Source organism: Pyxicephalus adspersus, chromosome Z (assembly GCF_032062135.1).
Source record: "Pyxicephalus adspersus chromosome Z, UCB_Pads_2.0, whole genome shotgun sequence".
NCBI lineage: Eukaryota > Metazoa > Chordata > Amphibia > Anura > Pyxicephalidae > Pyxicephalus > Pyxicephalus adspersus.
Genome location: NC_092871.1, coordinates 88,214,137 through 88,229,263, shown reverse-complemented (window position 1 = coordinate 88,229,263; position 15,127 = coordinate 88,214,137). Strand labels below are relative to the sequence as shown.

The 15,127-nt window shown below is 39.1% G+C and overlaps 1 protein-coding gene across 1 annotated transcript in view; it reads right to left on the bottom strand.

The window, feature by feature from the left end:
* LOC140343512 (relaxin receptor 1-like) overlaps positions 1-15,127 on the bottom strand; it is a 70,792-nt gene that overhangs the window by 17,554 nt on the left and 38,111 nt on the right. The window contains exons 2-9 of the mRNA XM_072430199.1: positions 13,299-13,445; positions 6,434-6,529; positions 5,331-5,436; positions 4,601-4,672; positions 3,960-4,031; positions 1,972-2,043; positions 1,523-1,594; positions 443-517 (exon numbers count right to left, since the gene is read on the bottom strand). Coding sequence (XP_072286300.1) covers positions 443-517; positions 1,523-1,594; positions 1,972-2,043; positions 3,960-4,031; positions 4,601-4,672; positions 5,331-5,436; positions 6,434-6,529; positions 13,299-13,445 — 712 coding nt within the window. The remainder of the gene's footprint in view (positions 1-442; positions 518-1,522; positions 1,595-1,971; positions 2,044-3,959; positions 4,032-4,600; positions 4,673-5,330; positions 5,437-6,433; positions 6,530-13,298; positions 13,446-15,127) is intronic.

Sequence of the window (15,127 nt, the reverse complement as noted above, 5' to 3'; positions counted from 1 at the left end):
AGGAAGCCGGATCTTCTCAACCAACATCAGTACCTGACCTCACAAATGGACACTAATTTCCTTAGACACCCTCCAAACACTTGTAGGCGTCCCAGAAGAGTGGAGAATGGTATGGCCACATAGGGAGGCAACACTATAATAAGGGCTATGGACAGAGGGAGGAGAACTTCATTATTAATGACCATGGCAACTTTAAATTAATTGTCATGGTTTTTGGAATGGAAAGTCCACCAAGCTCCTATACGGTAAGTGTGAGCAGGTAACATATCTTTGCCCATTTAGTTATCTATAAATAAAAAAGGAGCGCTGCCTCCTATTCCCACTCCAAATATACATTTTGCTTGTTTTTCATAAAGAAAATGTTAAATATAATAAAATGAGGGCGACAAGAAAGAAGTGAAGGTGTCTCCTTTAGAAAAATCATTATCTAGGAATTACTTACAGCCAGTTGAGATGAGGCATTTCTGAACATAAAGAGTTGCTGGGGATTGTACTGATGGAATTGTTTAGCAAATATCTGCATGAAACCAGAGATGAAGATCAAACTACAAGCATTGCTTAAGGAAATACAACATATGATATACAAATTAACTTCATGTAATATAATCATGATCCAAAGCACAAACCAAGCTACCATCCCCACTAAAGGTTAAAAACACAGTTCCTGATCCTGGCCTTCACAAATTTCACCCTGTATGGCAAAGCCTTCCTAGTCTGAGGGAAACAAATTCCTGACACATTTGAATCTTCTGCAATTAAAGTATTGTGTTGACCTTTGCACAGTATGTCATACAATAAGTGCAATGTTTTAGAACCTCAAAGGTTCCTTCATCTGACCAAGGTCATCTAATGAAGGCACTCCTAAGGTTCTGAAATGTTAAAATAATGGAAAAAGTCAAAAAAATTATGCTTTGACTGTAGAAGACTCAATAAGTGGGACGGTCTACCTACTGTGCTGGGGTTTGGTGAATTATTAGAGCCCCAAAAATCAACTTGAGGACACTTTGGAGAATTTTTGACTAATGCGTAATCTCCCAATAATCAAAAATATACCTAATTCAATTAACAACTAGACCAAAACAAAAGTCTTTTCAGAGCCCTAGAGAAGGGAAGGCTGATATTCATTGTCTGCACTTTTCCTTTTTTCCCCAATATCTAAATGAAGTCTTCAAAACTACAAGTATCCTTGACTTTTTTTGTTGCTCCTCAACCAACAAAACCAAAACCTGCCCATAAGGGATCTTTTTCATCAACTTAATTAGCTATATTACAGTTGACTGTAATCTCTCTGGTAGCCCCAAATGGTTCTCTCGCTGCCATGAATTAACTCAAATAAATAAACTCTTTCCCACATTAAAATTAAACTCTCTTAAACTCATTCATGAAATTGGAGCCACTTTGACCTTTTCTTGGCTTTATCAATTTTTGGATGCTGGAATACTAAACATGATATACTGTAATGAAATTGGACTGACCCACATTTATCAAAAATGGTTATAAATGGTGCATGCAGAGCACTTACAGGAAATATAAAGAATTCAGTCCTTTGAATGCCCCAGGGTGGATTTTCCTAACTCTGTTGTTGTCCAATATCCTTAATGAGAAACAATATACATGCAAATTAGGAAATTAAATAGAATGAGTTTCGTTAATTTACAGTAGGAGGAACCGAGTCTGACTGAACATCAGCAAATTAGTATTTGCAGTCATAATTTACCTATTATGATTATATGTTTGAAGAACATACACATTTTTTTTATTTCTTGTACCCTTTCCCCAAGCACATTTACCCCTTCCCAAGGATTTTGAGGCTGTTCTAATTACATCAAAGGTTCCTCCTCCACCAATGACAGCAGGAGATGATCTTTCCTCCAGTACTGAACAGTGCACATGGTATGTGGTTACTGTCTAATAATAATCCCCAATTCATGATGACGTTACCCCAAGGGAGCAAAGGTATTTGCAACTTACAGCCATTTCAAGGAGTGAAGATCCTTAAAAATTTCAGCCTTCAAAACTTCGATCTGGTTGTCACTAAGAAAACTTTAAAAGACAGAAAACATTAAAAAAGAAACAGCATGATCTGCAAATGTATACAAAAGTTAAATAAAACAGTTTTTCACTTTAGGTAAAGAAATAGCTTTTGAAAAAAAGTCTGCTTCCTTTATTCCTTTGTCTACTCAAGGCTGGTATTGAAAGAGGGTAAACTGGGAAATTATGCCTATTATACTGTCTATGACCATCTTTGTCCACTTTCACTTCGTAACCACATTGGTTCTGCTCAACCTTCTTTCGACCACAACTGTTCATTATTTCTTCTTCCAACAGAGGGTAGTTAGAGTGAATGTAAAGTCCCACACTAAAATCTCATGTAAGCTTTACAATATTATCATCATTCTAAAATCCAGTGATCCTGTCTGAAGATCCTTCTTTGGACACCTTCTGCTGGAAGGTCTGTTGCTGTCTCCTGCATTGTGCCCATGTCACATAGGCTTTCAATTTACATTACAAGCTGCCATTTCAACATTACATAAACATGGTCCACTGTTACAAATTGCCATGTGGTCATCACTGGAGAGGATGCATGTGGGCTGCAGGAGACCAGCAATGTTGAAGTGTAATTGGAAGCATAATTATGTGGTTTGTCCATGTCCTTCACAGAGCCATCACCTCAACCCTACTGAACACCCCAGAGATGAATTGGAATGGTGAGCCAGGTCTTATTCTCCAATATCAGCACCTGACTTCACAAATTGGGGCGAATCCCCACAGACACCCTCTAAAATCATGTGGAGTCTTCTAGAAGAGTGGAGGATGTTGCAACCAGAAAGTAGGGGCAGCTCCATAGTAAAACTTCATATGAATGGTCATGGATTCGGGATGGAACATCCACCAAGCAATGTTGTGTCAGGTTGGAAATTCATCTATGGGTAAGTGTATATATAGTATTATTTGTAGCCTCACTTGAAACACCTGAACTCCATCACTTGTGGGGGTTGCAAATACTTGTATGAATGTGATGGTCAGGTGTCTACAAAAGTCTGACCAAGGAGTGTAGGCACCAGTGGATCATGTGGTTGTGTAACTTCTCCAGAAGCTTAGCCATAGTATGTGACAATACCAATTGGCTTCATGCTGTCCCATAGGGCGAGTCACATGATCCTCCATTCCTGGAAGTACAGGTACAGAAGCAAAGAATTCATGCTGGGGATNGGGGGGGGGGGTTAGGCAAACATATTACACAGACTTTTAATATGGAAACGACAAATATATCTGTTTTTTTTAAGAATGTTTTTCTAGGAAGGAGTTTGTTTCTATTTTGTAACTCTTATTCCACGTTTTTGATATTTCAAGTCCATCCTGAGAATGAGGAGAGTTAGTTTAATACATTCTTGGTTGTATAAGCAGCTCTTTGACTCAGAAATCTTTGCGTTTATCTACAATCCCATAAATTGTGATATAGATCTCCTTTCCCACATTCCAACATCAGGCAAGAAGGAGACTCTGGTGACCCCATCTAACTGATCTATGTGGAGATATGTATTCTCTGTATAAAGCCAGAAAACTTTGTATTTCACTGCAGAAATAGTTTTCGACAAGTAACAACAAATTTAAAAATGGAAATGAAGATGGGAACTTCAACTAAGCAAGGCTTTTTTAGGAACTGTGGGTAATTTTTTTTTTAAAAAAGCTATTCTCTTTTTCTTGCTTTTATTAGATCTCAGTGCTGCTGCTTTGTAGTTATGTTCTGATTACAAACCAGCAATGGCTGCTTGGCATTTCTCATGGAGAATCGGGAGAGATCATGTCTGCACAACTTGTGCTTCAATCTGAAGACCAGAGTGACAATATAGACGCATTACTGGTAGTAATAAGAAGGGAACACAATGTAAAACCTCTGGGTGATGCCTGAACAAATCCCTTACACCGGGAATATCGGGGGTCCTCAGTTTACTTACAGCATTTTGAGCTGGAAGAGTCCGGAAAATGCCAGATGTGAGATTGACTGCAGTTCGTTATTTTGTAGAAGGCTGGAAAAATAAATTACAAAATTACAAATAGTCTGACATGATATAATATAAATTTTGGAGCCCTCTTGATTTTTGAGAGACAATGAGAAAGAGAGAGTGTGAGTGCATGCACCACCTATCTTACCTATCTTGCTAGGTAAAAGCAATACCTCAATAAAATATTTAGAGGAAAATGTAAAAAATATTCCTCTTGAGTTCACATCCCATAGGCACTGCTGATTGACTGGGGCTTACCACTGCATTCTTGGAAAGCTCAAGACCTCAGAAGAAGAAGCTCAAGCACTGTACAGGAGTACATTACATTCTTCAGACCCTACACTTTCCAGGAGCTCTACGAGGAGTCCCAATAGCATCATTCACTCCTAAGAAAACCCTCAAAACCCTTAGCAATCATTTTTTTAGTCCCCCATTGGCCTGCACACTGTACCATGGAAAGAAGTCAAATGCTTTCTCACTTCTAGAAGAACTGGATATCTTTCAAAGGTTTTATGGAGCAATGGTGGGGCAGGAAAGGTGTTTAGAAGAGGAAAGAGTTCCTTCACATCACATGCATCACGTTGGTCACTTACAGTTTTTCTAAATCGTGATATCGATGAAAGACGCCATCCGGCAAAGATTTGATTCTGTTATCCTTCAGATCACTAGAAATACATACAAATGCATATAAAACATCAAGCATTAAATCAGTAATTGTTGATGAAAAAAAATCTGTGAAAGCTGAAGAAAAAAAGGAATAATGCTCAGTGTTTGCATGACTGGAAGTTGGAGCATGTTTTCCAAAAAAGAGCACAGAGAGACCTGGTGATTTTTTAAATATTTTTTGGGTACTAAAATGTAAAAACTTTTTGTATTTTTCTCAGATTGGTGGGTATTGTGGGAAACCTTCAGTCTTGCTTCATCCCAAGCCAACTAATGGCTTTGAGGAAAGCTCTCCTCTCACTTATAACTTGACTTTGTTTAATTTCTAAATAAGAGGAATGATGACCTTGCATTCCATATAGGTGTTCGATAAATAAGTATTGAACTGGATCCCCTGGAGTGTGTTGAGCAGCTCATACTGTATGTACTTAAGATTTTCCAAAGACACTCGGGTTTTGAACAGTGGAGTCAAAGAGTGGAGAACTATACTCAATATGCTTTTGTTTGACACCAATGATCTGTTTTGTTAGGTACTAACTATTTAAGTCAATCTGGTCATGTATTGCTCGAGTCCAGATCTAAAGATCCCGGACCTACAGCAAAACATTGTTAGAATCATGCAGCTCAAAGCTTATTGTACATTTTAAAGGTTATACTTACAAAGTTGTTAAATTAGAGGAGACAGCTGGAACAAAATGAAGCCCTTGACTTGAACAGTTTACTAAGCGCTTCTGGCACTCACATTGTTCTGGGTAAACATCCAATGCTAAAAGAAAACACACAAAATATAGGTCATACAAAGAGCTTAAAAAGCTTAAAAAAAAGTTTATATAAAAAAAATTGTAGGTGTATACACCGTATGGCCCAAATGTGGTGGACAACTGACCATCACGCCTACATGAGATAGTTGGACACCTGATTACAAAACCATGGCCAATATTATGGATCCCCCTCACATGGTCAAAATTAAAGCGCTGCCCCCTATAATATCTTCAATTCTTGTGGGAAGAATTTTAAAGGGTGTCTGTGGGAATTTGCCCTCATTTGTGAGGTTCATTATATAAATATTACAGATTATTCCAGTGGTGTTCAGTAGGGTTGAGGTCAGGGTTCTGTGCAAAAAACTCCAATTCTTCCAAACTGGTGACCCCATGTCTTTATGGAGCTGGCTTCGTACCCCACGCACAGTCTTTGGGGAACAGAAAAGGGTCTTTGCCAAACTGTGACCACAAGGCTGGAGGGTCATTATTGCCAACAAGATCTTTTTATGATGGAGGATTACCAGGACCCTTCACTCGGACATCGGGTTTCCATCATTTAGGGCTGTGCTCTCCATACATCTGGCCACATAGGTAGGTGTGATGTTCAGATAAGAAGACCTGGCTCATCATTCCAGTTCACCCCAAATAGAATCAGTAGGGAAGAGGTCAGGGCTCTGTGCAGGACAATCGCGTTCCTCCTCACCAAACTGGTGACCCCATGTCTTTATGTAGCTGGCTTTGTACCCCGGGGCATAGTCATGGGGGAACAGAAAAGGGTCTTCATCAAACAAGGAAGTACTAAGTAATGACCAGAAGCCTTCATTAGAGATACCAGAATCCCATCATTTTGAGTAATGACCACATTCATTGAGACAATCATGCACCATTTTCTGGTGGTCCTTTAAAAGGTCACACAACTATGATACTTCGTGTCTTCCGTGCATTTCTTCTGCAAATCACAGAAACTTCAAGGCCTAATTATAAAGCAGAATTCTGACTTACCACATTCATATTCATGTGCCTCTTCCTCTTGAATTGCCTGGTTACCTCGTGAACTTTGAATGGTATCAAACAGCTTGGGCCAGCCACTGTTATCCACTGGGAATGAGAATGTACCATTAACCCAAAGCAAGAAGAATACACAACAAATAGATGCCAATCCAATCACTAAAACCTCAATATCACGGTATTATCATTTTTGAACAGCAGCCTACATTTAATATCAGTTTTAACATCATGATTCTGTTTTATGTGAACAAGTCTTGTGAATAGACCCAGATTGCAGGAGATGAAATTACAGGCTATTCACATCACAGGAGTAAAGTGATTTAGCAGATTTGAAGTTTACAAACTCTTTGAGAAATATTTTATATTACCTGAAAAGAAACAATAAATTATATATTTTATTAGCCTGGACAACAAAAATAATAATAACACATACAAGTGAATGTAGATATAATTGTTACATAACCACTACACATTCCTGTACTATAGACCATAAAATTTGATGGAAATCCTTCATTTCAGAAGCAGAGATAGGTAAGCTGTGGAGGTCATGATCTGCATTCTACATTTCCTGATTGTATAAACAGAGATATTGCTCGTGGTTTCTCTAATTGCATTCATCCACTAATGTTAGTTTAGAGCTTGGTGTTCCATCATTCCAGTCCTCCACATCTGCCTCCAGGTTGGATCTTCTTATCTAAAATTGGTCATGTGCCATATTTTCCTCGCTCAAAAAATCTTTCTCAATATTCAAGCAACACTTTGCTACAATTTAGAATAGGAAACAGAGTGACTTGTAATCTGCTCTGTGTTTTGGTTGTCACCATCAATTGTCATTTTTTTTTATATATCAACTTGTTATTTATGTTGTTGTTGTTGTTCTTTATAATCCCTTCTTCTACCTTTTGATCTTTTATCCCACCACCTGATTTCCTACAGCAATTTTGCAACCTTTTCTCATCTATATGAACTCCAGTGATGGGTGAATATGGGCTCTTGGAGTGGGTTTCCTGGTGGTAAGAACAGTGGACCATATCTGTATAACTGAACCTATGCCATAAAATGCTCACAAACCTGACGGATTGCCAGGTGTCAAGGAACAGCCATGTACTGTGTATGGATACTTCCCAAAGGTCCCTGATTTGAAGAGACTGTCCTTTTCATACCTTCGATCTGACCCTAATTTAAGTGAGACCGTTCCTCCCAGATGACACCAAAATGGAGAGACTGTCCCTTTTCACAAATCCCAAATGATTTGGAGGGCCTGTCCCTCTTCATACATCCCAACTGCCCCTGATGTGGAGGGACTGTTCCCCTTCATACCCCCATCTGCCCCTGATTTGGTGGGACTGTCCTTCTTCATACCTCCCTACTCCCTGTGATTTGAAGGGACTGTCCCTCTTCGTACCTGCCAACTGCCCCTGATTTGGAAGGACTGTCCCTATTCATACTTCTCAACTGCCCCTGATTTGGAGGGACTGTCCCTCTTCATACCTCCCAATTGTCCCCAATTTGGAGGGAATGTCCCCCTTCATACTTCCCAACTGCCCCTGATTTGGAAGGACTTTCACCCTTCATACTTGCCCCTGATTTGGAGTGACTATCCCTCTTCGTACTTCCCAACTGCCCCTGATTTGGAGAGTTTGTCCCTCCTCATACCTCCCACCTGCCTCTGATATAGTGGGACTGTCCTTCTTCTTACCTCCCAGTTGCCCCTGATTTGGAAGGATTGTCCCTCTTCATACCTCCTAAGTGCTCCTCTTTAAACCCCACAACTGCCGCTGATTTGAAGGGATTTTCCCTCTTTATACCTTCCAGCTGTGCCTGATTTGGAGAACTGTCCTTTTGTGAGATCCTTCCTCCCCAGCTGTCCCTCTTGTGGGACCTCTATATATAATGTATTCTATCAGTATCACTATATTTGCACTAAATCTTCATACAGCCTTTAAATTATTCCATTAATGAATATAAAAGAAACATTGTGAAAATGTTTACCTAGTTGTTTAACCAATATTTGTACATGTTTTAATGATTTGTAAAATTGGGTCATGTGGGTTGTGTCATTTCCCATCATACTTTGAGCTACAAACTGTCCCTCGCACCCCGGTAGCCATGATTTTGGTTACCATAAATAACCAGAGAAGCTAAACCCGGACTGCTAAGATCTGCGACCGCTGCTGTTTTTGTAGCTGATTCAATAACCGACAATCTGTATGTGAACAATGTCAGGCCAGAAAATCACAGAATAAAAACATTTACGGGGAAACACAAAGCTATTTGGCAGCTATTCAGATTCCTTTTTCAGCATCTGAATCACCTGGCTAGCGTTGGATTGTTTGGGGAGAGTTGATAAGATGCTCGTTTCAAATGTTCGACATTCCACTGAGGTGACCGCACACCCATTCACAGCATTATAATCATTTTTTCTGGATCTTTTGGTGCTTTCCCATTAGGGCAAAATGTAAACACAGGTTTATAGGAGGCGAGCAGAAAATGCTTAAAATAGTTTAAATTGAAATGGGCTGCGGAGAAAAATGGCACAACGATGCAAAACATTCACCAAGATGGGGTGGGGGCATCCTGGATTTATTAGCATGATATATTTTATGTATACATTGTTTCAATTTGATAGAAAAAGTATAAGCATGTATTAAAGCAGCGGTCACCAACCGGTGGTCTGCGAGAAAATTTTGATAGTCCGTGGCTCTGGTTGTTGCACCCCCAAAAGGGTTCAGGAGAAGGACCTCGCTGGGGGGCCCAGAGCCACGGGCCAGATCCCCGTATGGATTTCAGGCGGTGGGTGGGTTGTGTCTCTGGAGGTCTGAGCCTGTGATGGGAGAATGGCCGGGTTCTGGCATCATGGCGTCACTATGGGGGAAGTTTCTTTTCCTTGGAGAGACACACGGCTCCCTGCACATAGGTGGTCCGGAACACGTAAATTTAGTGTTACGTAGGTATGAAAAGGTTGGCGACCACTGGATTAAAGGGCACGTACAGCAGGAAAGGGTTCATTTCTTTTTCTTGTCAGTACCTTGTTAAAAACTTTTTTCTACCTGATCTATAGAAATATTTCCAAGGTGTCCCGAAACAGGGGTGCAAGCATCACAGGATTTTCTCTTGTCTATTGCTCTGATGATAACTCCAAATATTAAGATTTCTTCTCAATTTTTGAGACACAAACTGCACTAAAAACAGATTCTTTAACCCTTTCCCTATTTTATCCAAAAAATAGGTAAAATAGGGTTTATTCTTATATTTCTTATTTCTTATATATTCTTATACTTCATTCTTATATTTGGGGCAATGTGATTCATAAACTGTACCGAAGCAGTAATAAAAGTTGATGCAAACCCAATAGGTAAAAACATAACATTTTTTTTAAGTCTGCATTCTTTGCTTTAATAGTAATTTTGCCATGATGGACTCTGGCCAGGCATTTCCTGTTTTAGAGTGACAACCCTTGGAATACAAGTGGTGTTTCAACACACATTACACAATTGTTGTCACCATCAGTATACGCACCCTGGGAAATGCCATGCAGCCATCGTAGATACAAATCAGACAACCACCTGGCTATTGAGACATTCACAGCTGAATTCATCCTTATATAGGAGGACTGGAGGCAGGGTACTGAAACCATAATAAGTACAGAACCGAGGAGTGCAGTGCATGGGACCATAAGGTGCCTCCGGACCATGATGCATATCTACATAATGCCAGATCCCAGATTGGGAATGCCATTTACCTGTACCGGTAAGCGGGGGTGGAGCAAAGGCTATCGATACTTTACTTGATCAGTTCACCTACCATTCTTGTACAATACAAGTTTATTGTAACGGATGTTGAAATAATTTAAAGGAAAACGATACAAATGCTTAAAAATTATATATTCATTTGATATAAAAAAAATAAAATTTGTGTGCAGGCACAGTGATTTTTCGGATAGCCCACCAATGGTATTTTTAAGCGACAGGCATATGATGATGTTGGCATTCAGCTGTTGGTGAGAAACTTTCCAACATTTCTCCAATGCCCCATTTCTTATCACAACGGTGAGACAGCTTAGGTGGTGATAATACGATGCAGATTCTTTTACTTAGAGGTCATTTCTGCAGAAATCCTTACAATGTGATTGATCTGGAGGAGATGGTTTTCTGGGGTTTTACCTTTTACTTTATTTCATGCATTTGATTTGCCACTGACAGAATATCAAACTTTCACGAAAATGGAGTTTTGATGTAAAAAAAAAAAAAAAGAACAAATTTCAGTATTGTAATCTGAGAGCCTATTTCAGTGCAATGTAAGGTTCTCATTTTTACAAATGACTGCATCCGAACTCCTTGAAAATAAATCGATCTAAAGATCAAGGAATCGGTCATGTGAGACAGACGCATTACAGGAACATTGGTTGCCTACAACTCCACGTTTTGTATTTTATATTTATGCAGTGCAGGGAAACCTTCAGCCAGGAAGAGGAAGCCAAAGATGGAGGATCTTCTTTTCTGGCTTCGTGCACAACAGTGAGAGGCTAAACTGTGGTCATGAAGAGGACTTCTTAAAGCCCACTGAAATAAGGGGCCCAGTGTCATAGATCCCCTCAGGACCAGGGGATCTGTGCCCTTGTCACTCACCTTGCACTCCTCTGCATCCAGCAGCAGCTCAGTTCTGGAATCCTATCTATCTGCTGGTTAATTTTCCGCCTTGTAGTCTCTGAGTCATGTGACTCCTAGAGAGCTGCCCCCTTACTCCAGAGGACTAGAATTTAGGACTGAAGCGCTCCATCTACTGGGGGAAGTGTGAACACCACCTTAACTGCCTCTGCTCCAGCACTCCCTCTGCTGGTGGATTCTGTTACCTGCTGCTCACATGATCTCTAATACATACTATTATATTATATTATATACATGAAGGGGTTGGCAACAGGAAGAAGTTCCAGCCTTTGTTTCCAGGTTCCTAGCTGTACTCCCTGATTCTGACTCTTTGGTGTACTGCCCCCGGCTCTTTCTGATTACTCCTGGTTGCCACCTGCCTGACCTTGGCTCGTCTGACTACCCATGTTTGCTGCCTGCCCTGACTTTTGGCCCATCTGATTACACTTCTGCCTTCCATTCCTTTACTACACTTTGGTCCTATCCAGCCAGCAGTTACTAGCCCCTGCAAGTGCAGGGGCACAACCTGGGAACCAGCTAATAAAATTCATCATTGTGGGGTGCACTGGCTGAGCCAAGGGCTGGTGTCTTAGACTCTGCACCTCATATACGTCTCTGCAAAGTGGGCCAGTGACACTGTAGGTCCACCACCCCACATTGTTACCCAGTCGAGGCCTCAGAAACACCTTTTCCTATGTCACTGCATTTACATAACATGTCTGTATAACTTTACAGACTTTTATATACAGGCTGTAAATAGAATCTTTGGCATAATAAATTAATGGCAATGTGTTTTATGGCTTCTTATTGAATTATAGATTGTACAAGCTAGACATAAGCAAAACTGTACTTTTGCATTGTAAAAGTTTTTCTAAAATTTTGTAAAACATTGCAGCATTTTGGCAAAAGAAATATGGCCTAGGGAGTAATTATGTTGGATTCAACTTTTATATCTTTCTAATAGTTAAGCTGCCTGTGGATTCTGCCAAGTCAGTAAATGGCCATGCTGTTTGAACAGAATGGGTATAGAATGAATATCATTGTATATATAATTAAAACATAACATAAATCGTAAATCCAAAAAAAGGTAATAAGGTTTTTTACAGTGCCTAATTTCAGCAATGACACAAATATGATCATTTTTTTTTTTACAATTTATTGTGTAGTATTTTAAAAACATATCCCAAAACTTGCCTACATATACATAATAACAAATAGACAGTCCAAAAATTGTATTAGTACAAATCAATTTTGCTTTTTACAGTTCTTAACGCGTTTCACCCCTAGGCTTCATCAGAAGGAGATAAAAGTTGCACCAACTTGTTCGGATTGACCTGATTAATTTGATACCAATAGAATGATGTAATAATTAAATACTAGATATCCCTTTGTTAGGTGTTCTATTGTGTCCAGTCCAGAAGATAAACAGTTAAAGGTAATATCTTATCTTGTAATTATGTACACTAAAGGGGTCGCTACAGGATAGAAAGTGGTCACGTCACTCATAACCGCATCAAAAAGTCGTTCTATATGCTACTTGCTTTATACAATTTTTCTTCAATACGAGAATTTACTTGCCAACTATCCAAACAGGTAGGTGCAACTTTTATCTCCTGGATCTCACCCTTGACCATTGTAAAAAGAACTATATACATATTTTTCTGTTGTTTTATTCATATACTCCTTTTTGCTTCAAATTACAGATAAACATATGAAATATTTAAAACGTTATGTCCTTCTGATAAAGCCTACAGGTGAAACACGTTAAGGACTTCTTTGTATATGTAAGCAAGTTTTGTGAAATGTTTTTAAAATACTACACAATAAATTGTAAAAAATTTTAACATATTTGTGTGTTTGCTGACATTAAGCACCGTAAAAAACTCTTATTACCTTTTTTAAAAATATGGGATTTGATATTACGCGAGAAGGACATGGTGCAATTTAGGATATTCTCCCATTTAACCATCTATCCAAAATAACATAAATGTTGCTAATCAAGTCAATCAAGAGAGTAATGGAAGAGTTCTGTAAAGATGTCTTTAATCCAAGTATAGGTTGTATTTAATATTGTGCAGTCCTCAAAGGCAATGTAACTTTTAGACTCCAAGGATTTCAGTGCTGATGTATGACAATGTCATATGTCCTAAAGACCTTTCCATGATATACCATACAACGGGCAAATGCACATCACTGAACATTTCCAGACTCACCACAGTTATCTTCATCAGCTCCATTGGGGCAATCCTTGTCTCCATTGCAGTGCAGAAGTTGGGGCAAACACAACGACAGATTGCCACATGGGAATTGACCCAGGGGACAAAAACCACTGTCCAGGTTCGATGGCATCTTCATGGTATCTGTAAGACAACAGAAGCAGTAGATGAACATAGGACTATAAACAGATCTGGAGCATTGTGTCATTTGTAATAGCAATATATTTACATGTTACTGCTAGTGGTGCTGGACAGGGCTGTACACAACTGCAGAAGTATTTAAGTCTAAACAGATCTTCCATCTACAGCAGGGGTGCCAAACTCTGGCCCGCAGGCCAAATCCGGCCCCTAAAAAGATTTTTTGGTTTCCAAAGGAATTCTAAATATGAATTGTACCTGGCTCGCCGCTGCATTGAAATATCGCTGCTACTACAATTCCCGGCATCACTTGCGACTATAGATCAGCGGGCTCTCTGCCTATGTGTGGCCCCGCATTGGACTGTTTTATAGAAGCAGGGAATTGTAGTAGCGGTGCTATTTCTCTATTATAAGCTTTTTCCAGATTGAATGTTAAGCAAAACCACTCTGTTTCTCTATGAAAAGAGTTTATATCTAATGAGAAGGAAAAATTTCCTCAATTTTTTTCAATAAACTTCAAGTTTGGCACGCAACTTTGTGAAAGTTTTTAATTTTGGCCCTCTGTGTATTTGAGTTTGACACCCCTGATCTACAGCAAAAAGACATTTAATAAAAAATAAAATTTTAAGCAAAAGAGAAAGAAAGAGAGGAGAACAAAGAGTAATTTTGGCAAATGTGAAATATATTATCAATATTGTGACATATAAACACAAAAGTATATACAAAACAGTCAGTGCATGACTTCAGTTAGCGCCGTCATGATATTTGTATACAATATTTCAACTAGACATGTTTTTTAATTGTTAATATCTAAATAAATAGCGAGACGGCTAATCGCCGACGCAAGGGAGCGGAGAGACGGTGGATTATTTTGTTGCCCGCAGCCTTGTTTCCCGACACGTTTCCCCCTTGTTGAGCTTCCTAAGGGGTATTTGTGTGCTTTAATACATACAATCTGGGTACATTTATGAGATATGGGAAAATATAAGAGGACGTTAGTTTACAGAAACATTATAGTGTCAAATTGTACAAGTAATAGGAACTTAGCATAATTCCAAAATCTGATCCTATTGACATTTGCTTAGCAAAAAAAGCAACAATTAGGTATGCGTTATTCATCAGTATGTATGAGATATATTATAAGAATTTTTTGCTTAACGAATAAATTGCTATTACAATAATAGGATTCATATTGTGTGGCATTAGATTGGGGGACTGGTGCTGGACCAGGGCCTTACAATGTGGCCGTGTTTCTTGTAGGGTTCAAGTCGATCCCACTAAACTCTATGTGTGACGAGTATTCCACTTGGAGGATCAAATGTTCTTGGTATAATTGTTTTCCTCTGAACAAATGTTTGAAGGTGATATTCACATGTTCTCAGGGTGTTACATTTACTCCCAGTTACATTTTTTCGAAATGAATACCCTAGGTGGATTTATTTCTTAAAAAAAAAAAAAGTTTGAGGAAATCCTTTCAAAGTTTTGTTTGTTCAAATTTTGGCATTGGTTTGCGGAAATAGTGAATGATACATAAGGGAAGTTGGACATGGACCCACCACAAGACCGAACCCAAACCTTATCCTAACTAATAAACCAGAATGCCAAGAATGTTTTTGGACATTACATAGTGAGCAGTGAAATCAATGTGTTCATGGCACTAATGTCTTATGTGCTTCCGAAGATCTGTC